Raw genomic sequence first — 24,662 nt, 5'->3', positions numbered from 1 at the left:
CGAGATGGGAACCTGCCAGACATACTGATGTCCTGCAGGGTTCAGCTGTCACGTAATTGCAAAAAGGAAATTCAATATGGCATCTTGGTCGCCTCTTATTTCCATTCAAATAAGGGGTTATTGGAATTGGGTAGCACTGTGCATTCATTAGCCTGGTTTAATACTCTCACTGTGGCTCGCTCTTTCTCGCTCTCCTGTTTCGCTCTCATTTTTGCTTCATTTTTGTTCTTTTCATGTAATTATAAGGATAGCACGTTAATGTTTAAACACTTTCAGAAACTCAGCCTTCAGCTTTGGATATAATAAGCTAGTTACAGTTTGACAATCACGTCCACAAAACAATTATACCCGGGGTTATAATTGTTATTTATGAAAATTACCATATTTCCAGGGCTCCATGGCCATGAAACCAAGGCAAAATGACTGCCTGTGCAATTAGCTGCAGAAGGCAAGCCACCTTCCAAATCCCAAACCTCGATGTAGAGAAACAAATTCTGCTGTCCCCCATTTAAACAACAGAGAACTACGCATACGGAACACTCTCCCCAAACACCATGACTGATATCTCTTGGAACTGAGTGAAAACCTTAACTGGTGGGTGTAACAATCTGGCGCCAACCGGAATGTGTACCGAAGTTTCAAAGTGTGTGTGTGTGTTAATGGTAGTTCAACCATTTCGCACCAAACTTGGAGCCAGAGCTGGACTGAAACCCAGCTCTATCTCCAGCTCCTCATTACTACTTAGCTTCAAATACTTGTTAGAGCCACAATGTCTAATTACAGAGCGGCAGAGAGGGAGCCTGCATGCACACTGTCAGGGCCTGCACCCTGCAGCTCAAATGTGCAGGAGAGAGACACATTTCTGGCAATAATGTCGGCCCAATGTCGGCGATGGCCTCCGTCTCACAAAGCGCGTGAGCATCTTTCAGTGAAGGTAATTGAGATGACTGGACAAAGCCATTTCATGAGTCCCTCCAGTGTGAAGGGAAGTTAAGTTAATCTGAAACTCCATACAGCAAAGGTAGAAACTGAAATTAGTTTTTAGTTTGAAAAAAACGAATTCAGAGTAATGTCTTTTAGTCCACAACCTGGATGGTGAGGGGCAACCTGAAGCGAAGGCTTCTCATGCTTCAAAACCTCTATGTCATTCTCCACTGAGGCAAAGAGAGTGTATGTTAAAGACTTTAAAATGGAGAATCACACTTACAGTATCTATACTTCAAGTGACCAATCGTCATTTTGTGCTATGTGTTCATTGAAGTCCATATGTGTGTGTGTAGGCACTGTGTATGAGTGTGTGTGTGTGTGTTTGCCTATGCTTCTCAGCATTTAGACTTACCAAGTGCAGGCTCCGCACAGTCTTTATACTGCTCAGGAGTGCAGAATGCAGCATCACCTTTGCGGAGACACAAGGAGATTTTCAATTGAGCTTGTCTTCAAAAGAAATTGGGTCAAAATGAACAACATCTAGATTGCTTACACCCCCCCAAACACACAGCTCTGATTATTCTAGATGGTCAAGGAAAAGCAAACTATTCTTTGTTGGTTGGAATCTATATTGGCACTGCTAGGAGAGAGAAAGAGAGAGAGAGAGAGAGAGAGAGAGAGAGAGAGAGAGAGAGAGAGAGAGAGATAGAGAGGGGGAGACGGAAGGAGGGGGGAGGGAGGGAGGGAGGGAGGGAGGGAGGGAGGGAGGGAGGGAGGGAGGGAGGGAGGGAGGGAGGGAGGGAGGGAGGGAGGGAGGGAGGGAGGGAGGGAGGGAGGGAGGGAGGGAGGGAGGGAGGGGAAAGAGTCAGAGAAAGAGAGAGGGAAGAGAGAGAGAAATGCCCCAAAAGATTATAAACATATTTTCCTTTACAAAAACCATAATCAAGTTTAATGTTATCTAGTGGTGAAAGTAGTCGTAAGGCTTCGGAGGTGTGTGTGTGTGTGTACCTACCAGGCATGTGTACCATCCTGCAGTTGCAGTTCTCGATGATGTAGAGAGTCTCGCAGTCAATCCTGCAGGCTGTCACACTGTACACCTGGAAGAACCCTGAGTCCAGGGCCCTGGACTGGCACTCTCCCCACGGCGGGGGCAGGTAAGTCAGCTACAACACACAGAGCACAGGCCACAGGTGAGCACAGAAGCAGGTAAGCACTGGGACTGACATTCAAGTCCCACACAGCCAGTACAAGTAGTCCGCTGGCAACTCAAGATGAAACTGTGCACGTTTTGGAAACAACCCCCTCTTTTGCTGTCTTGTCCCGGGAGGATTTTCAGGACTCGGGAGGTCTGACTGCAGCGGGTCTTGGTATCCCAGCATACAGTTGGGTAGAGGACACAGAGTTCCGATGGGGCAGAGAAGAGCGCATTCACAGATCCACATGCTTTGGCTGTGACTTCCCACAACAACACGCTCTGTGAACACAAATCTCCAAATGCGGCCTCTCTGCCTGTGACTCCGGAGACAGCGCAGCAAATGAGAGGGAGGGGACAGCAGGAGAGCCCATCTGCCCTACAACATATACAGCCTGTTCCAGCATCCATCTCCCATCGCGCTCTGCTCCCAATCTCCAGTCTCTGTCAACACGATGCATTGTGGGGAACGTGGTTTCCCCTGCCAAAATGACAGTTTGGTTTTTGGATCAATGTAATGAATATCCTGCCAGTCAGAATCTGGCTCCTACATACTTGTTAGCCCAGAAATTCTTGGACACAAGGTCCATCTACCAGAAAGAGATACTAGTTTGTTGTTTGTCTAATGTATTCCTAGTTTAGAATAATACAAACCTTTAGACTTACAGAATAGTATGGTGAAGTGCCTTGCCCAAGGACACAATGTAATTTTGCACAACCAGGAATCAAACCGGCAACCTTCTGATTAATAGCCCAATTTCTCTAACCGCTCAGCCATCCGACCCCCCATTTTACTGTACTCTTGTAACGGCTGTCTAACGGCTCCCAGCTATCAGCCCTGGGAGAGACTTCTAGAGACTTCTAAACAGCATCTATTCATCTATTCAGACAGGTGCTCCCCGGCAGTCAATAACCTTCATCATCCCCTTCACAGCTTGGATCATGTGGCCTGATGTACTAATTAGACCAGCTTTTGGCACAACCTGATTATTTGCGTGTAATCAAATAATCAAAGTGGCTCGATGTCAGTCGCCACTGTGCTGAGATCAGCTAACCTGATTAAGGGCTCTCTAATGAAGGCCCTGCCTCCTTGGTCTCCCTGGAACATTATTCATCAATGCATGACACATTCTCAACTCCGGATGATAAAGTACATTTTCTGTAGGACAGAGACGTTGTTAAAAAAGCCTATTTTTGAACACGGCATGCAATGGTGTTACAGTGAAGAGTCGCGGAGATTGTGAGAGGGATCATGCACACATATCTACAATATTCAATGTGGTATGTTAACAAGGTCAGACTACGGCTCCCCCTGATGCAGTCACACTGTTAGCTCCACTGCGCTGTCATTCCCAAAATACACACGTTTATCTCTATGGCAACGGCACAATCATTTTGATCCTTAATCATTATATTAAGATCCTATTTCATTATATTGAGATCCTAAATTATTATAATAAGATCCCAAGTCATTATAGATATATCATTAATGATTATATTGAGATCCTAGGTCATTATATTGTGATCCCAAGACATTATGGAGAGATAAGCAATTATATTGAGAACCTAAGTCAATACTTTGAGATCTTAAGTTATGTTGTTTGTTACACCAATACACTACACATGGGGTCCCGGCTTCAAGATGATTAAAAAGCAAGGCATGAAATTCAACCAGCATGTTAACCAACAATAAAAGCTTCACCATCTTGGAGCAGAGGTATTGTAAGGTTATCTTTTGGCCGGACTCTGAGAGAGAGCATCACTCAGACTCTGGGATGGACTGACTGGAGGGGGAGGGGGGAAGAGGAGGAGAGGGGGAGGGGAGAGGGGGAGGGGTTCAAACTAAACCATTTTACAACCTGTCTTGTGGAGAACTGTAATCCTCAGACATTGCAACACAGAAAAAAAAGAAAAAAAACACTTTCACAACTGAAATAGCAAGATGAAATAAAACTGTAATCAGTCACCTCGAGCAATCTATATTCTCTCTCTCCCTCTCTGTCTCTCCCTCTCTCTCCCTCTGTGATATACTGCAGCACTCTTAGAAGGTTAAATGTATTTACTTTAAATCAATTTGATCTGGAACATTTACATGTTATTTAAACATTTAGCAGGAAAGGGTCGAGCTGAGCTCATTCCAGTTGAGAGCCAAGCTCACTCTTTGATTGGATCACTTCCCTCCCCCGACGACCACCGCTAGTTCAACAGTTTCCTGCCCAAACCTCTACCCTGATTAAAGACTCTCTTCCACCGCCTGATTGTGGCCATGTTTTCCGGTCAGCCCAGGACATATCTTCAGGGGGCCGTTCAAGAACACAGGAAAGAACATGACGCAGCGAGAGCTCTTTCTGGTTTTGTAATTCAAAGTGGAAAGCTGAGTTAATTACGAGGAACTGAATTCATTGGTCTGCCACTGTGCTGGGGGCAGGGAAGTGTGGCTGGTATGAAAGCTGAGCAGCTGGCGATGTTGTACAGAGCCAGGTCTGAGGAAAGGTGAGGAGGAACTGGGGATCCGACCGGTAACATGAGGCATTTATAGAACACTCAGCCTCCTTTTCCTCTATTTTCTGTGTAGGGTTGAGAGGAAATACACGTGTCCTCTCCTTAGATTTTCCATATATTGTTTAATTCGTAGAATTAGTTTGACTATTATTATTTTTTTACTTTTAATTTAAGATCTGTATGTGTTTATTGTTTGCACCTTCCTGCCACAGTAAATTCTGTGTTTGTGTAAACCTACAAAGCGAATAAACCAAATTCTGATTCTGATCTCTGAAACTCTTTAAAAGCATGATTTATTTTCAACTGTGTTCTATTGAATGTGTTGACAAAATGATAGATATTATAACCGTTTTCCTTTTTGAGAGGTGTATTTGTCTTGTTTTTTGTTTCAGAACAGTTTGTGGTAACCTGTGGAACAGTGATCTTGTATGCTAGACACACAAGCCATTTAAAAATGAGGAACAAGGCATTAATCTTGGCAGAAATATGTCTTCTCCGACAAGGGCAATCAAAAGACAATCAAGTCAACTCCCCATGGCAACCTGGGGTAAAAACAGCTCCATAAAAAGAGAAAGAGAGGGCAAATAGAGAGAAATAATCTACAGAAATACGAGAAAGAAGAGAGAGATAGTAGGGCCCATGAGCCACATAAGGTCTATCACAGACATCAAAGAGTTGAGACAGTCTATCCATCCATCCATCCATCCAGACTGTAAGGGGTGACACCGTGGGCAGACAGGCAGCCTTCTGTCCAGATGACTCATCATGGCAGCCCTGTCCTACTCAAGACCGAGTCTTTCTCCAACCTGGCAGCCAGGTTTCTGGGTAAAGAGTGGAATAACCCCCTCGTTGAGCAGCCCCTGGCTTAGCTGAAGGGTGTGACTACAGGCCTCCCGGTGCACACACAGGTTTGAGGTCTATTGAGTCTACGAGGCCGATGGCCTTGATGCTGCTGTTGGTGGAGACAAGCACCTAACGACTGAGTGGGAATGAGGAGGTGAGCCACTTGGCTGACAGCAAGGTCATGGACAGTGACACAAGTGGAGGTTATCATCAGTCAGTCATCGTCTTTGAAGAGACAACCGAGGACGAGAGGTAGGGGCAGAGAAACCGAGAGAACAGACACGCACAGCTATGCTGACACACAGACACGTAATGTATACGCACACACTGTAGAAAACAAGAGCCAAGAGCTCCACACCGCGGTTGGTCAAAGAGGAGAGATGTTGCGGTCTCTTACCCTCTGTTCCTGCGTCGCCACGAAGGTCTGGAACCCCGGAGACACTCCAAAGCCGAGCTCGTGGATGAAGGGGGGCTCTGCCTGGCTGTGGATCTGCACCCGCACCCCGGCTTCAAAGGCTGTCTCCTCTGGAAGACAAATACCACAGGTGTCCTTGGATGCACGCTATGCCTCTCTCTGTCTCTCTCTCTCTGTTTCTGACTCACACATAAAAACACTTGTTTCAAGTAATTGTTTACACGCTATGTGCAAAAACACATTTGCGCGGGCAGACGCAAAGAGTGAACGTCCTGGGTGAAACCACCTTTGGAGAATTACTCTAGACTCTAAATCTATACGCTTTCATCCCAGTCATCTCCCTCGCTTGGTTACACCAAGTCAGTGGATCGTCAGTCCATTTGCCTTGGCTCAACATCAAAAAGAGGGTGCTGAAATAAAAGATTGCACTGGCTGTATGCTAACTCTGAAGATGAAAGGAATTTTACACTGAACACACACACAGACACAAACACACACTCACAGATAGGAGAATTCGAGAACATAAAGGGGTTTTAATGGCATGGCAAAAAAAAAATTCTCACAGAATCAGTGCCAGGCACGCTGTAGCACACCTTACAGGAAGAGGAGTCTTTATCTAAATCAATCATTTTCTCTCGACATGCTTTACATCCACCGGCAGTGTTCTTAGAACATTCACTCCAACCTTCCGCATCCAGCATTGCAGGCAGCAGCTTCAATCAGCCTGCAGGGCAGCTAGCTCCTGGGTGCAGAGTGCCTGCTAACTGGGCAGGCGTGACAGAAGGCACAGACACACAGACTCCTAACTGCTGCTCTTCGATCCCCACACCTGCCCTCACCATGGAAACCCATCACCCCATACGTCACCAAGACAGGAGGATAGCTTTAAAATGAGTTTGAACATGCCATGGGCAAAAGGAGGGTTGTCCACAAGTAGAGAATGACAAGGTCTCTTGTGTTCATACCTACTACTGCTTGCTCATTGACCCCATTGAAAGTAGTGACTATTCTGCATATTGGGATCAAAAGACAACAGTTAAGGACACAAGCTAAGACAGCAGAATTATTCTTTATATAAAATCTATCGTAAAACGATTATAATTACAGTACAGAACGACAGGGTTACATTCTCAACATTTGCACAGTATCATCATTGTTATCATCCTTACGCTTATTATATTTTTCTGAAAATACAAATCTCTGAATAAAGATCAGCATCTCAATGTGGCTGCTCTCTTTGCATAATAGTTCACACTGTTATTCATTCTACAGGTCATGTGTTGAGATTCAACAGGTCAAGCTCTATTATGGCTGAATTTCATTTCCTGGCATGACTGGCTGTGCTAGGTGGGATTCCTTCTCTTCTTGAATAAGAGGCCCAGGAGGAGAGGGGGGGTGGAGGCTCTGTGGCAGGAGGCAGGCAGGCAGGCAGGCAGGGAGATTGGTTGGTGTGTGTGTGTCTATAGGAGCATGTGTGTGTATGAAATCAAATCAGCACAGGCTCAGCTAAACTCAAGCTGGCCACCGCTGCTTGAGGTCAGACAGGTTTCTGCAGTATTTTAACTTTCTAACAACAAACAATCCCGAACCCTCCCTCTCTTCTTTTCTCCTTCCCTCTCCTCTCCCTCGCTCTCTTCTTTAGAGCTTTAACACACCTATAACCAAGGCCTCCCCACTCACCACTAACACCCACACTGATTACAGATTTGTACAATTGCTAACAAGCTTTTCCGTTTAAGATACTTTTTTTTTGTTAAAACTCTAAATACAACAACAAACCTACATCACAAAATTAGCCAAGCAGTTAATGTGGCAATTTAATGAGGGTGTCTGACCTGCCGTTTAATTAATATTATTTTCATGGTCCTCCTGGTGTATTAGTGTACACAGGACATACAAAAATACTGTAATAACTTGACAGGGCAGACGTAGATGAGAACAGAGATGAGAGAGAAAAGCGTTTTCATGTTGGCCTTAGAACTCCGAAATGCACCAACTCTGCTGTTTGAAGTTCCACTTTCTTTTCTCTGCTAACATGGTAGATATCTGAGATGATGGCGAGTTATTCCAGGGAAACGCCAAACCGAACAGACAGATGATAAAAAAGGAGAAAAGAGAGAGTAGTGTGTGTGTGTGGCTGAGAGTGTGGGTATGTGTGGGTGGGTGTAAGAGAGAGAGATTGATAAGTATAGGGGAGGTGAAGAAACAGAGATTAAGTGTGATATACTGATATTATAGGTTAGGACATCTAACTTCCAAGGTAACAGCACACGCGTATTAGTGAAAAATCAACAAAATACAATGTGGTGTGGGTGTTTCAAATGAGAGACACCACTTTAATATTACCATATGGCAAATCAAGGAAAACATATTTAATAATCCGTCTGCTGAAGGAATTAAATTAAGTATTGCAGATTGTAACGATGATGGACACGCAGACGTACAAATATAGTAATGAAACGTTTATCAACAAGTTATGAATTTTATAGGAAATATGATTCGGTCTAAGATCTTAAAGCGTGCAGGTTGCGTAGCAATGATTGAGTGACTGAGTCTGCGTGATTTCAGTCGGAGTTCGCGTCTTCGCAATGAGAATTGGGTTTTGGAATTTCTGATGCACCGTCGTTGTGTCATAGCTGGATTCCGTTGTACGCGAAACTCTAGTCAGAAGTGAGTCTTGGCGAGATCCTTTGGAATTCCAATCTTGACGGAAAAGTTGAGAGAAAATTATTTTTCATGGCTACTTATAGAATACTCAGTGTTGACGTATCTTCCCTCAGGATTGGAACGTTCTAGAAAGTCCAGTTGTGCACCTATCGAACACATGGTAATGCTTGTGTAGGGCTGGTAGTAGAGTAGGCAGTAAGACATTTCACACTGTAGGTGAAATAATTAGCTGCTTAGGGACTTTCTCACTGACTTCTGTCTAAACATGTTATCAACTACATGGGTTCATTTGGCCCTTTCCTCATATACGTACGAAATAAATTAGCATGGCAATTGGATAGTTTCTATTCCAACGCAGAAAAACCTCTTGGGTTCTTTCTAATTTAATTTCGTGAAAAAAAAAAAAAAAACTAACCAGTTTTGATTGTTTCGAGCTCGAGTAGAGGAGTTCCCGCTAAAACACTGCAGTTGGGAAAGTGAACAACGTGCTAAGCATCACAGGAAGTGAACATCTGTTTACAGGCCAGTGTGATCTTCTCATGTTAATGTAGAATAAGATTTTATTTGTAGGCAAAATCTGTGGAAATTTGAGAAGCAGTGTTGATAACAAATATATATATATATTTACAGCAATTACTATACCATGGCCTGGACTGGCTGGAGGGGTGTGCAGTACTTTTAACATACAGCCTCATCACACATCCCTGTTCAAAATCACTGCACACCCACAAGTAGTATCAGTAAACGCAGTAATTCATCAACATTCAGATAAAAATCACAGGAGGGAGTTTCTGTAATCAAGGCGGCAGAGGAATCCGGGATTGACAAGCAGCCAGGTTGAGCGCCCTAACTGAAACAGGATGATCCTCTTTAGGATTGTGTTTCTTGAAATCCGGGGTCTTCATTGAGGATAAAGGTATTCTGCTGAGTGAGAGGCTGCCACTGAGATGCTGTCAATAGTGACAGGGCTCTCGTGCTGGAGAGGATCTGACAGTGAGGAAGAGTTGCTCCTTCTTGTCCCAATTCAGTTTCAGGTGGAGGACATTCTTTTGTTAGCAGTGGTCGGAACAGCCATGTGATTCGATGACGGAGCTGAGTGATCTGGTGCACACGGGGAGGTGAAGGGATCCGAGCAGAACCTTGCGGGACTCCCGCAACAAGAGACGGGAGGTAGAGTGGATCCTCTGTAGCGGACGAACAAAACTGAAGACGTTTTGAAATGGGTATGATTAGTAAAGTGGACTTGCCACGTGCTCTTTCTGCTATTCCAAGCTGCCATTCTCAGCTGTGGATCTGAACACAGCTTTTCCTTCAGTGCCTTGGGGCTTAATCACTTGACTTTCATTTTATAATCCTTCTTGAAAGTCAAGTAAAACGATACGCACTCGCAAACTCAAATCATTGTTTGGGTTTGGTCCTGCCTTCATTGAAGACAGTGTAACAGTATAATAAAAGCTAATAAAAACATACAGGCAGGGGATTTACTGACCAGCTACAAAACAACCTGAAACAAGCATCAACAAGCCTTGTATGATCCAACCTCCTCCCACCTGCTACCTTGTCAGAAAAGCAGCCCAACACTCCCAGGCCAGAGCCCTGTTCTAACCAGCCCAGGAGGACTGCCAAGACACAAACAGGCCTAATGGACAGCTGGCCCTTTACAGGGGAGAAAGGCAGGAGCAGGCTAAAGAAGATGAGGAGAGACTGGAGGAGAGTTCTGTGCCGTGTGTGTCTGTCCAGGAGCCAGTGTCCAGATCTACGGCGACGAGGCCCCATGAGAATGTTCAGTGGTTAGGGTCCTAAGTTATGATGGCTGACACAGCTGCTAGCTGGTAATGAATCTGTACAGGAATAAACAAAGAGGAGGGAGGGAGGGAGGGATGTGCTCACTGTTGGTAGCTGGCTGTGGCAGTGCCTAAACAAAATAACTCACTGAGGTGTGTGTGCAGGGTAGCTAATGACATGAATGTACCACTGCAGCAGATGGTGGGAGAATTTTTTTGGGAGAGACACCATTGGGTTTCTGTACGGTAGATCTGCTCTGTGGAAGAGCTCAAAGTAAATAATGTCCATATGTCAGGTTCTCCATGTCCTGCTTGGCTTGTCCAGGTACTGCCCAGTCTTGTCTGGTTCTGAAACAAGCTGCTTATTGGAGGTGCTGCAGCATGGAGCCACTCTGCTTCACGCCCCCCGCCAACAAAAAAAAACAACCCAACCCAGAACTGCCCACAGGACTCAAGACACGAATGGCAAATTTGAAGGAAATTAACAGCATGAAAACATCAAAGGAATTTCATGCCTGGAAAGGTTTTTAAGCGCTGGATCACAGCTTTAACGATTATTTGACAGAATTGTCATAAGTAGTGGATTATGGCGTCTCAAATTTGTAGCATGTCTCTCCAGTCTAATACTTTGCTACATGTTACGTGTGGGGTGTAATCTCTGTGTGTCGGTTGTCAGCTTGCTGGGACAGCTTGAGGGTAGGACTCAGGGAGCCAGGGAGAAGGGGAGAGTCTACCTGTGTCGCCCCACACAGGGAGGTACTCGTCCTGTTGGATGTCTAGCATGACCTCCAGGCCGTTGCCTGTGCCGCCCTTCATGGTGGTGCGTAGGGTCTTGCCCTCCTCCGCCGCATTGAACATGTAGCACTTCCCATACCTGGTGAACACCTGTGGAGACAGAGGTCAAAAGGTCAGAAGGCACTAACGACCAGGCCACAGACAGCGGGAAGAAAGCAGGTTAGAGAGGGAGCTGTTGGACGAGGACACACATTCGTTTCTTGCTGTAGGGGCCATTTGCTCAACAGAGGTGTTGCTCTTGTAGTTTCCTGCCTTAATTAGGTCATTAGCCACTCTTAATGAATGTCACAAGACCGTGCAGCCAAATGTTCAGAACTCAGTATGACATAAAGGTTGTCTTCTAAGTAATGCGTAATGTAATGTAAGTAATCCGTAATGACAATAGTAGCATGATTGTTTTTCCCCTGAATGTCCCTGATTTAAATTCACCAAACAATTCAAACGGCACACAATCTCTAACACCTTCTCCGACCATTTCAAAGGATTGGAGAGATAGATTGAGCTTTTTATCTGTCTGAGGCCATGCATTGTTGTATGCCAAGGAACACTGCCCACAAATGCTGCTGTTTCAGAGTAATGGGCCGTGTTTCTGTTCAGCCCCCTATCCTCCATCCTGCACTCAGTCACGTGGTCTCGACCAGCCCAGCGGGTATCAGGCTGGCGAGCCTGACTCACTCAAGAACAGTTAAATGACTGAAAGCGCTTTGGAGAGAGAAAGAGAAGCTTTCAGCCTTTACAATGTCCATTCTGGAGTAAGTGCTGCTTCATAAGGTGTTGAGAAAGGTCATACAACAACCTAGGCCACATTCAAATGGTACTAATTTAAAACATGCTCTAATCTACTTAGATTAGTTTAAAACGTCTCAGAAATAACAAAACTCTTATTCACTGTGGGGACTGTGAAACATCTTGACAAAAACTGTGACGAAAAAAAAAAGAAAGAGGTGGAATGTCATTACCAAATTGTTAAGATAATGTAAAATCTTGAATACATTTTTTTTTAATCCAAGATAATAGCTTTCAGTATTCTCCTTCATTCCAGGTGCTTAAGCCTGACACAAACAGACAGCAAATGACTTTGAGGTAGCTATGAATAATAGATTAGAGTCAAACTTGCAGAACACAGCTAATTTTAGGTGAAGTATGTAACACATGCAAACATGTAAATGAGACCACAGTTGTGAGGTCCCTGTTCATGAATAATAATCACTAGAAGAACCCTGAACCTACCTTCCCCTTCAGTGTGGCACAGAGGGAGAATGAGTGGATACGATTGAATGATGTATAACTGCTCAATAATAAACGCTGGGCTTGAACACTCTGAGGAACATCCGCAATGCTTTGAGCAAAGCACTCCCCTTAAACGTTTTGCTCGTCTGATATACACGCCAAGGGATGTGCTTTTACTCGTGTGTGGTGGGGGAATAAACACCTGGAAGGTGATTCCTCTAAACAATTAGTACCACAGTATCCGCAGATATGATGGATAGCCTGTCCAGAGCAGGTTATGGTGGAGGCAGGCCAGGAGGCAGGATGAGGATATGGTGAACCATGTGGGAGGTCTGGTTCTCTGCAAGACAGCTCGAAACACGGATATGAATCTCCATAAGATAAATCAGAGACTAAGAGCTGCCAGAGAAGAGCACAGGGATAAATATTTATAGGACCAGCACTCCTGACTGCAGATACACGAGTGGTTCTCTGATCAACTTTAACCATGTCAGGAAAGCGGCAGAAAGACAGACAGACACGCACGCACACAAAACGTTTTTTTACGTTGAACAGATTCCAGTTCACCATGTGTACACTGAACACAAACACGCCGTTTGTGTGCTTCCTTCTGCGTTACCTTAGCCAACCTGAGTGAATGTGTCTGACGAGGACTAGCTTCGCTTTACTTCCTTCAAGGCCCCTCCTGAGACTCAAGTGCTCCGTGTTAATTCTCGGCCGCTAATAGGGCAGAAAGCATTATGTTTAATTAGCGCGACAGTCAACTTCCATTATATGTGTTTGTGTGGAAGGAGAGACGATTGTGGTGTGTGGCGCACAGTAGGTCGGTACAGCCTCCATCTGCCGAAGCACTAATGGAGCCACGATCTCACATCGTCCACACCCCGCCCCCTCCCACTCTGGTCACTGACAGGTGATTGGAGGCCTTTGTTAGAACCTCTTACCTTCTCTGTGTTTATCCAGTAATGATGTTTGTTGCTCAGCTAAGACTAGGTCATCACCCCATTAGGCCTCAGGAAGACAGGTGGACGTCTTGTCTCACGATGAGAGGTGTGGAGGCTGTTGTTCTGGTGTCCTGGAAAAATGTCTGTTTCTGACCTTCCTGTCTCCCATCCCTCTCTCTCTTTCTCTCTCCCCTCTGTCCTCACGCACGCCCCACATCTCAACACTTTCAAGCCCACAACTCTGATAGCTATGTGTGTATCTGTAGACACATTGTATGTCTACTGTATCAATATTATTGTACTCCTCAGTACAACTCCATTGCACTAAGAAACACATTATTGTACTCCTCAGTACAATAACGTGTTCCTCAGTGCAATGGAGTATTTAGCATCAGTATCTGCATTTCTGAATAGGTTCCATCTTGCGTGGCATCACTGCAATACAATGTTGCTTGTCGATAGAAACACAGTGTTGCATGCACATCTGTACCGAGCAGGGGTTTGAGTCAAAGCTAGTCAAGCAAGCCAATACATAAATACACACATTGCTCACTGATAGGATCTTTATGTACCTGATGTCTATCTTCTTTATATCTCTGTGATTAATTCACCGACTTTTCATGCATCAAGGCTCTAACCTTCAAAGTGCTTTGGTGTCAGGGCCTTGAAATGTCAAAGGAGTCAAAGCATGTCATCTCCTGTAACACATTACGCTGGTCGATTGGCTTTGCGGGCTTGCGTGCCCACCACAGACGAGCCCGAGCTTCGGCTGCCAATTAGGAGCCTTCGTCCACCGAACACAACTCATTAGCATTCACAAGTCAAACGGGGAATGTCGACAAGCACAGAGCGGCCAGACCCGGTGCGACCTGGCTGTCATGCCGCGTTGCCCCGCCCCACGCAGGAGTCAAAGATGACATGGCCATTAGCGAGGACTTGTGTCACGATGAAAGGTCAATCGTTAGTGCGAGACACCTTCACAGTCAACAGGAGGAGTTGTCAGTCGATGGCCAAAAGCACAGCCAAGCGGACACAGCTCTGAACACGACCGACGAGATGTCACTGGAAAACTTCAAGTAGGGAAATATCAAGTAGGGAAAATGTATTTATACTTCTTAAAAAAACAAATACATTCCATGCTTTGGTAATAGGCTATCTCTGCCTCTGTTTCTTTGTCTTTTATGAGAAGGCTCAAAGGTTCTTGTCATTAAGTTCTCACAGCACATATACAAATAAGAATTTAGACAGCCTCTTTCTGCGAAACCTAATCCTTCCTTTTTAGATATCTCTGCCTGCCAAGTGGTTCCACAACGAATCCCCATGCCAACAAACCGACAGATTATCTCTCTCAGACACGGACTGTATCTTTTCTTTATTCTGTAGTTTCTTTCCCCTCAGCCGCCTGTTTATCTACTGCCGTCAGTGTGGTGTCTCACTGTTCCGTCTTTGCCACCAAACGGCCCTGGAAAGCGTGGCATATCCGTGAAACCTCAAACACATCGTTTGGCAGATGGGGTTGTCGTGGAAACAGCACTCAAGACCAAAAAAGTAAAGTCACACAATTTTCGCCGCCTATTTTCACCCAGACTGACATTACAAATCCATATTTGCTCTGAGCCACATCGACGCAATGTTCACCTCTTATCCACCATCTCTGCTGACACAAACTTCTTCCTCTCTATTATTTATATTGATAGGATAAGCGTGACATCCAGAAAAATGGGAAACAGTTGCCGATTGCAACGCTACAGCAGCAGTGTGAAGAAATTATTTCCTGGTGTTCAATGGCCACGTATCAGGAACTGTAGGCATAGCAACAAGTCTGTCCCTAAAATCAGTCTGAACAGTGGAGGAAAATTACTCTTTTTACAATATTCCATAAACTTGTACCTCAAGTACATCTGTATTACAGAACAAACGGATAGCGATACTTATCTCCTTTTATTCACTAGGCTGGCAGGCAAAGGGAATAACTGAAAACTGGTGAGGAATAAATAGAAATGTTGAGCCAACCAGGTTTATCAAATCCCACTCAGCAAGTGAGGGGCACTACTGTTACATAACATCCCATTTTCATAAGCAGTCTATTGTTACGTGATGTTATTGTTAAATCTGAGCAGCAGGTGGGTGCAAACAGAACATGACAGGAGACGGGGGGAGAGAAGGAGAGACAGACAGGATGGAGACGGGGGGAGAGAAGGAGAGACAGACAGGATGGAGACGGGGGGAGAGAAGGAGAGACAGACAGGATGGAGACGGGGGAGAGAAGGAGAGACAGACAGGATGGAGACGGGGGGAGAGAAGGAGAGACAGACAGAAGTGGAAAGTTTATGAAAAGGTCTGTAAGTTGCAAGGCGTACAATTTTCCTCTTTCCTGTACTTTTCAATGGCAGCAGCAGCTAAAGTGGGTCTTGTGTGAGGATGAATAATGCAGAAAGCTGCGGCTGTGTCAGTGAGCAAGCTGGAACCACAGCTGACACACAGGACAGAAGGCGTTCAACACAAACACACAGTCGAGACTCGCTCTCAGGCAGGCTCCAGATATATCCCAACACACCTGAAAGACACAGCCAAAACAGCCAATTTTTCTCACTTCCGCCGCCACACCGCATCCAAACATCATTCATGTCACGCTAAACAAATGTCAGCTTTTGTGCGGGGCTTCGTGTGTATTATGGAAGACGCGAATCATTACATCCCAACGTAATACAGCATTTACCACCTTGCCTTTTACAAGCAAAAGCAGGTGTGGGGGCAAAAGGACACCACGAAAGGTAGCAGTTGCAGCTAGAAAACGATTGTTTGTTCTGTTCTATGCTCTTGGTGAGAAGGGACAGGGAGAGAGAAATAAAAAGAGCCAGAGAAATAAAGAGAGAGAAAACAACAGAGCAAGAGAGAAAGATAAGTGCCTATCTCTGAGTGAAAATGAGATCCATGTGAAATGGAATGAAATCCCCGAGGGTAAAGGCAGGTCACTGGTACCCTTTGACCCTTGCCGTTGTCCACGGAGACACGGCTGCCTCTGACTTAATGGAGTTTACAGGTAGGAGGTCATGGAGAGAAAACAGCCTTCACCTCTGCTGAAATGAACTCGGCGATTAGCATGCTACGCGTAGTGTACACCAGTAGCTTCTGTACTCTGTGATCTCTCTTAGGTGGCTTGGAAGCCCTCTGTGAAACATTGCCCAAATTCAAGTCTCAGACAAGATTTCACAAGTACTACTTTTACAGATATTGACGAACATCTTATGGATACTTCATTAATGGTTCTGCTTAATGTCTCTGTGCCATAAAAATCCAACTTGAGACCATATCCTGATATCAGTGGCAGAGAAGAACGATCATTCCCACAGATAGGACCAAGAGTGGAGGCAACAATGAGTGAATTATATGCATTGTGTCATACATCTACATAGGGACAAACTTGAATGAGCACTTAGGTGTCGGGTCCTTTTAAACTGGGTGATTGAACACGTGCTATAGGATGGGATTATCAAGTGACACAATACACTCCTTGGGAGTCTCCTGCCTGAAGCGTGGTCTATACAATATATCATCTCAGTCTTGGTACCAGCGGTTTCATTTACAATGAAACGGGTACAGTTTGCTCTACTGTTTCTGTAGGAGGAATAGCAGAGGCAGGAGGCAGGAGGCAGGAGGCAGGAGATGGCCAGATACTGGAGCGTGAGGCAGTAAAGACCTATCCTATCTCGGGATAGTCAGTCTGCCCCTGGCGAGATAGGAAGTTAAACGAGCGAAGTAAGGTGATCCATCATCTTAAACTGTTGCTTAGCAGCATGCCGGCCAGGCGTCCTTTTCACCCTTCCTCCTACTCCTCCACCAACATCTCCTTCTCTTCCTCTACCTACAAGTCCTCCTTTTCCAAATGCTTCTTCAGCCCCTTTAATCCTAAATCTGGACGAAGGTTAATTTGACAAACTAAGACTTTAAATTGTGTTTCCTTGCATTGACAACAAAACTTACAACTAAATCTGACAGTTCCCTCCTCTCTCCTCTTAAAAAAATGTTTAGCAGCCTTCACAGAGTCTCTAATACAAAACAACCCTACCATTAGTCTGCAGTGCTAAGCCCTAAGTCAACAAAATATGTATTGTTCCACCTGAGTCACTTCGGCTATTCCATAACAGAGACTTGCTGGTTTAAATGTACATGGTATAGTATGACACTTTGCCTGGAGCACTGGAAATGTCGCAATCCATGTTTAAGAAGGCATTTGAGCTTTCTTTTTGTTAAATGAGTCAAGCCTCCCTGTTTGAGAGGGAAGGCAAAGGTCTCTTTGGGTCAAACACATCATCATTCTTTCTGAATACAAATTCAATTGACCACCCTCTCTCTCTCTCTCTCTCTCTCTCTCTCTCTCTCTCTCTCTCTCTCCCTCTCTCTCTCTCTCTCTCTCTCTCTCTCTCTCTCTCTCTCTCTCCCCTTCTCTCTCTCTCTATCTCTCTCCCCCTCTCTCTCTCTCTCTCTCTCCCCCTCTCTCTCTCTCTCTCCATTTCTTTTGTTTCACTCACAGTACCTATCCTCCATCTCTCTCACCAGTGCAGGGCCAAGTGAACAATGTGTTCCCTGTCTGTCACCGGGGACTGAGGCAAGCGAGAGCCCAGGGACTTTGGGCAATGGATTAACGACCACATTTGCCTGCTCATCTATCACACCTTTTCAAAAAATGTCTCAATTTTTTATGTCATCCCTACTGGGCCTCCACCTGGCCTCCACCTTGCCTCCGCTTCACCTGTCACGGCTGTGCGCTGCAGGGGCTGATGGGAGTAGAGTGACAGACTTGTGGGGGAGAGCAGGTGACAGGTCCTAACCACAGGCAGGTTGCCAGGTTTTTCTAGCACTTCATGTCTATCTCTCTCACATTGTCCACAATAAGGCACACATTGCGACATACTGTCCATTGCCATGGTGACAATACTGTATGTCAGTCACCCCCCACTTTGGCTAAGGACATTGAAAACTTGTTGCATGAAGCTATTTTAGTGACAATAATGGTGCTCGTCTTATTTGACTCATTATCTAAAAAGCAGCTTCCATGTATCTCCAGTTGAATTACATTCACATTTGACACACGGTCCAGAGCATGTAGCCTATCTGGGCCTTATCACCACTCAAACCGGCGATGCATTGCTGTGTGGCTTGGCAGTACAACAGCCAGTCACACATACACAGCCAGCAATGTGATTCACACTCTGATTGGTTCCAAAGGAACACACACGTCCGCTTCGCCAGTTTCGAATGTAACTATCCAAACAAACATACAGACAAAGCACAACGGTGACACAATGTGTTGGTAATTGTCATTCTGCCCATGCTCTGACTCTACGGCTTGGCCTTAGACAGCTAGACAGCACCAAGGCTTGGTGCTGCCTCACTTGTTTAGAGCCATGGAAAGAAGCAAAGTAAGTGTCTCTAAACGAGGTGTGAGGGGCTTACTAAAGGGCACAATAAATAGGTGCCTTCAATTAGGCCAGGAAATGAATGAGGGAGTCTGGCAATGGCCTCTCAACCGAAATTAGGAATCCTTCAGTCATTTCCAGCAGTTTAGTATAGCTTAGCCAATGATCTGATACAGGGATATCTGTCTGATGCGATAACTGAATGTTGTATCTGTTGTACAGCAGGGGCACCCAACCGAGAAAATGAATCAGGTAGAAATGAAACAACAGACGATCAGAGAGAATACTAACAACTTCGGAGCTACAGTGGTAAAAAAAAAAAAAAAAACGTGTGCATGAGCTCATGACTGTGTACCCCTGCGTTTGAGCTTCGCTTTGTTTATTGTCAGCATTAATCTTGCCAACATGTACTCTTCAGAGGGAAGTCACATTATTAATGAACATGAGAAAGAAAACAGGATGGAATCGTCTGCAGGGAACAGAGAAAACGGAGTCAATTTGAGCTGCGATACTCTGGTGAGTTAAGTCAGATGCTTTGTGATTCAGCCAAATGCTCACAAAGTAAATAAACATTCAAGTGCAGTACGGTCTGAATGGTAGATGGAGGGAAATAATTCCCTGCAGGGACAGATCCTCTAATGCCTGCGATTATCCAAAACTTTAATTACGGCAACACAAAGGAAAATAATTATCTGGATGAATAAATAAGCATGAGACAGTTGGATTTGTCTTGTGAAATCAAGCCCGGTCGTGGTTTTCCCTAACTCACTATTTTCCCTGCTGCGGGAGCAGCTCCAAGGTTACTATCAGACACCGTTGAAAAGCACTTAAGGGATCCATGTGTGCAAACATGTCAAGACCCTCCTCCACTTTTGTTTTACGTAGCCGTACATCAGACAGTATAAGGGGCCACGTTACCTATTAAAAAGCAGTGTGTCGTTATTGTGTTGGAAGCTTTTATGGTAGTCAGTCCACAGCTCTTGTTAAGGTGTTAAGGAGTTTTGCTACCAGTGATGTCTGCTCCCCTGTTAGGCTCCACATGGTACAGTCTTTCCTTGTCTGGTCGTCTCCCAGCGCCACATCTGTAGTTTTCCTGCCTCGATAAATATGCACAGTAGGCCCTGCCTCTGACAGCACAGACCCAGTCACTGATTCCACAGCCTCCTGGCTAGCTCATAAACCCCCCCCCCCCCCGAAAAAAAAACAAAAAACAATCTAGATTGTGGTACACACCACCTTCCTCTGGTATCTCTATCAACACAGGATCACATTTCACCATACATTCAGTCCATTGAGCAGTCATTCTCCCATGCTCTGCTGCCCAACTGGAAACACAGGAGATTAGATGACAAAGTCTGACGGAAGCCAAGAGCAAGATTTCTGTCCATTAAGTGCATCCTTCAATGCAAAATACTGTTGCATCAGCTCCAAAAAGGTTGATAAAGGTTTATAAATGATTTTGCAATATTTATCTGAGCGTGAAAAACCTGTCGTTCAGGTATGGCAGAGACAGATAGAAATTCATTTCATATTCATGTGGTGTTTCGAAAAACACACGTTTAGACCGTTTTCCGTGTCAGTGTCTTTGGGGTTTAAGCACATTGACACACTGAGTGTGTGAAGGCTATGTCTATTTCTGACTATTCCAGCGACAACCCAATGGCAGGTGTTATGAACGACCAGAGCCTAATGGCAGAAATGAGAATAGCCGGTCCCACATTTCCAATATGACCAAACGGTGTCTTCCTTCTGCCATAGTACAAGTGCAATCCATCATGCAGGAGATGCAATAATACGATGTGGCATTTCCCTAGGGTTCCAGAGAGAAAACACAGGGGCTGGTGACATGTAGTAATGCCTGTTCTAAATCAAATCAGCTGCAATTAGTTTAATTGGATTGAAATAAAGGAAATGCATGAAGAGAAAAGGCAAAGACTGGAAACACAGTGAACAAATGTGTGATCTAGTTCCATTGAAAAGAGGTCTCCCACAGAGTGCTGGCCTTATACGCACAGGGAGTGGGTGGAGGGTGGCACTGATGTGAAATCTGATTGACGGAGCACTAACGCTTTAAACTTCACTACACACTGCAAGCATGTGATTGGCTGTGTGTGTACAATGCAGTGGGAGTAGGACTAACAGATTATCTTTGGTTGTGTGTTGGACAGCTGGCAGAGAGCCTCAAAACGTCTCCGAAGGCACCCAATGACCAGATCAACATTGATTATGTAACAAGTGACAAATGATGGAAAAATTTGTCTCCCTCCTCTGGCTTATCTAGATACCCTGCCCTCCTCCTCTGCCGACCCCTGACCTCAAGGGTGTAATAAAGGACGGGCCTACCAGGCTCAGGCCCAGGGGTCAAAGGTTCAATCAGAAGGTTGTTGGTTCGATTCCCGGACTTGCCAAATGACGTTGTGTCCTTGGGCAAGGCACTTCACCCTACTTGCCTCTCGGGAATGTCCCTGTACTTCCTGTAAGTCGCTCTGGATAAGAGCGTCTGCTAAATGACTAAATGTAAAGGGCCCCAGGCCCCTAGACCAGATCCTCTGCATGAACCACTGTTACTAACTGTGCATTTCTTATCTTATAGTAAAAAGGCTTTGTCATTCACGTCAATAAAAGCCCCAAAATTCCAACGTAAAAACCTGTCCAGGGGCCCATTGTCTCATAATCCACCTCAACGTGATCCACGGCACCCTCTCCCTGGCCTCACTCCACAGAGGCCAGAGGTTGCTGCGAGGCAGGGCTGGGGGACTTGAACCGAACCAGCCTCCAGCAGCAGGCCACCAGCCACATGGAAATGGATACGGAGTCAGAGAGTAAATCAACATCTGCTCAGCCCGCTGCGTTGTTGTGTGTCTGCATCACCGGGCTGCACTACCGTTCCTTCCATCAGGCTCTGCTGCACACAGGAGGGCCCACTGTCTCCACTCTCTGCCGCACACAGGAAGGCCCACTGTCTCCACTCTCTGCTGCACACAGGAGGGCCCACTGTCTCCCCTCTCTGCTGCACACAGGAAGGCCCACTGTCTCCACTCTCTGCCGCACACAGGAGGGCCCACTGTCTCCACTCTCTGCCACACACAGGAAGGCCCACTGTCTCCACTCTCGTCTGCGTGGGACGTGGCTGGGCCAACGCATACCTGACACCAGCAGTGCGCTGGAGCATGTTTAACCAGACCCGCTGCTCCTCTCCTCTCCTTAGCCAGGTTTCACAGCCCAGTCGTCAGCAGACATGGGAGCGTCTACGGCTCAGCTTCACACATGGAAAAAGAGAAGTCTCAGTCGATGTCTGAGATGTCTGAGACTGGAACCTTCTTCGGCTGACCTGCAGTGACAGAACTGACTGAGGTCAGAGCATCCATCAGAAGCTCCTGGACTTTACAGACAACCTCACATGGATGACAGCTGTTCTCCAAGTATATTTCTATACTAGGCTACGCCTCTCAGCTCTCATCATCTGCATGTTTGTCATCTGCTTCACAAACATGAGTGGGCGGAGCAGTCTCACTTTCTTCATACACGCACAAACACTTCAAAAAGTAAATTTAGCTATTTCTTCCTCCAGAACTAACAGTACTCCCAGTGAGGTTCTTAATAATGGTTTGGATTGGACCAGATGGACATGTTTGTATCTTTTGTATCTCCATCTGTTCTTCAACCATCTACACATTTATTTTAACTTTACAGTTGTCTGACAGATGGCCTGACAAACACCCAGTACAGTATAGTGCAGCATTTCAAGGTGCGCAGCCAATTAGCTTGAGATGCAATACAGCTTGTTGTATTGGTGAGGTAATAGGTCTTAGTTTGTTATTGACAGTGATGTTGTTGTTTCAAAGGCAGCAAGGAAGAAGAAATTATACTGATGATAATCCAAATATGCACATCACTGACTTGCCACTTCTTGGTTGTGGAATACCAAGTAATTACACAGCTGGAAAATAATTGCTCCTCAAAGCCATAATCAATCATTGCTGAAAGGCATTCTCACAAACACATAAACAATGTGACCAAAACAAATACAAAACAATTTTCTGATAGCTAAACCTACAATGTATAACATGAAACTATTAACCTTTTTCAACCTTACAACCACATGTGTACATTCACATTTTAATCTAAATTAAAATTGAATACATGCTAATCTCTAACTCAAATTCAACACTGAAAAATCTCTTTTGCATGAGTACTCTACTCACACCGTGCTTACTTTACATCTACAAAAATATTAATCAGTCAGTCAATTAGTCTTTTCCTCTACTACAAAAAAGTACCTTTTCAATGCGTCTCTATAATGTTATCTGAGAACGAGACCCTTACTTAGTCTCGGCTGTATGGAATACTTGGCTGTGTTACTTAAGGCTGTTGAATTTATAACAGCAAGTCATCCAGTCTGAGGTAACAACATTAATAAACCATCACAGCCCAGCTATGAAAGCCTGTAGGTGTGAATCAGCGCTTGATTATCTTGACAAATGTTCCAATTAAACTATAGAGGAAAATGACAAGGGAAAAATAACTGCCACTGTTCAATACATTTGTAAAACACTTACATTTTACCTTTGTAAGTGTAAGCTGTTGTTTGTAAAGGGTCAGGGAAAAACTATTAATTATGACATAAGACTGTGGGTTGGAAAAGGTGATTGTTTGAAAGGGTGCGAAAACGTTGACAGAAATTAGTAACATTTAAAAAATAGTTTTAACTTAATAAGTATGTGCTATTGTGTGTAAACGGGTAGGAAAATTGTAATTCATGACTGATGATTTGGCAGCAGGCTGGAAAAGTGGAGGGCTTTGAAGGTAAGAAAATATTTGCAAGCCACTGTGTAAAGTCCTTTTCACTCAAACAATTCTACAGTAATGATGATGTACATTTTAAAAGTATTTTTCAAGCACCTTACTGTGCGCAGCTCAACAGAAGCATGCGCATGCGTCACGTGAATCAACAGAAAGCCATTAGGGGGGGGTCTTTCAGCAGCGGTGACAAAACTTTTATTTCACAACATAATTTCACAAGTGGATAGAGGGGCAGTGGGATTGCTCTCCTAATGGCTGTGAGTCATCGGGGTAGAGATTGCGAGCTGGCAGGTGGTGTATCCATCAGCAGCACAGCGTAACGGCTGGTATTTGCATGCCTTTATCATCTTCAGCAGGTGTGGCAGTGGGATTGCTGGCGGTAACATTCATTATGCCAGTGTGTAGCTCACGCAAACCAAGAAAAATGGCAGCCTGGGGCACTTAACGAGATGCATTTCCACAGAGGATAGAGAAATAGATAAATAAATAAATGAACAAACAGCCATTCCTGGTTGGTTTTGGCCTATGGTGTCTGTCCCCCATGCTTGTATGGGAGGCATTCACAGAGTCTTAATGTATGAATATGAAAGACTTTTATTACAGTAGATGACTAATGATATACCCACCAGACAGTGAGGAGCATTATGGCCTTAAGTAGGAGGGCATGTGTGTTTGAGAGTGTGTTTGTGTGTGTGTGTGTGTGTGTGCGTGTGTGTGTGTGTGTGTGTTTGAGAGTGTGTGTGTGTGTGTGTGTGTGCGTGTGTGTGTGTGTGTGTTTGAGAGTGTGTGTGCGTGTGTGTTTGAGAGTGTGTGTGTGTGTGTGTGTGCGTGTGTGTGTGTGTTTGAGAGTGTGTGTGTGTGTGTGTGTGTGTGTTTGAATAATGGGTGTTTCAGTATGTGTGTTTGAGAGTGTGTGTTTGTGTAATGAGTGTTTGGGTATGTGTGTGTTGATTACAAGAGTGTATCCTGCTTGACAGACCAACCCTGGTGCATAAAGAGATGAAATATGAAACAGTGTGAAACTGATGAGGTCAAAATGATCTAAGAATGTTAAGTGATTCATTATTCCCTATCCAAACTCAGGGAAATGCTTGGACCAACCATTAAACCTCTGGCGCAGAGAGACAACACACCAGAGCT

The 24,662-nt window shown here is 44.9% G+C and overlaps 1 protein-coding gene across 1 annotated transcript in view; it reads right to left on the bottom strand.

The window, feature by feature from the left end:
• asic2 (acid-sensing (proton-gated) ion channel 2) overlaps positions 1-24,662 on the bottom strand; it is a 60,617-nt gene that overhangs the window by 3,346 nt on the left and 32,609 nt on the right. The window contains exons 2-5 of the mRNA XM_084678528.1: positions 11,065-11,215; positions 5,862-5,989; positions 1,940-2,090; positions 1,340-1,396 (exon numbers count right to left, since the gene is read on the bottom strand). Of these exons, the coding sequence (XP_084534654.1) occupies positions 1,340-1,396; positions 1,940-2,090; positions 5,862-5,989; positions 11,065-11,215 (487 nt within the window). The remainder of the gene's footprint in view (positions 1-1,339; positions 1,397-1,939; positions 2,091-5,861; positions 5,990-11,064; positions 11,216-24,662) is intronic.

The sequence above is a fragment of the Hypomesus nipponensis genome, chromosome 17 (genome assembly GCF_054491055.1).
Source record: "Hypomesus nipponensis isolate SF chromosome 17, ASM5449105v1, whole genome shotgun sequence".
NCBI lineage: Eukaryota > Metazoa > Chordata > Actinopteri > Osmeriformes > Osmeridae > Hypomesus > Hypomesus nipponensis.
The sequence above is the reverse complement of the archived record's forward strand: the minus strand, read 5'-3'. Positions and strand labels throughout refer to the sequence as shown.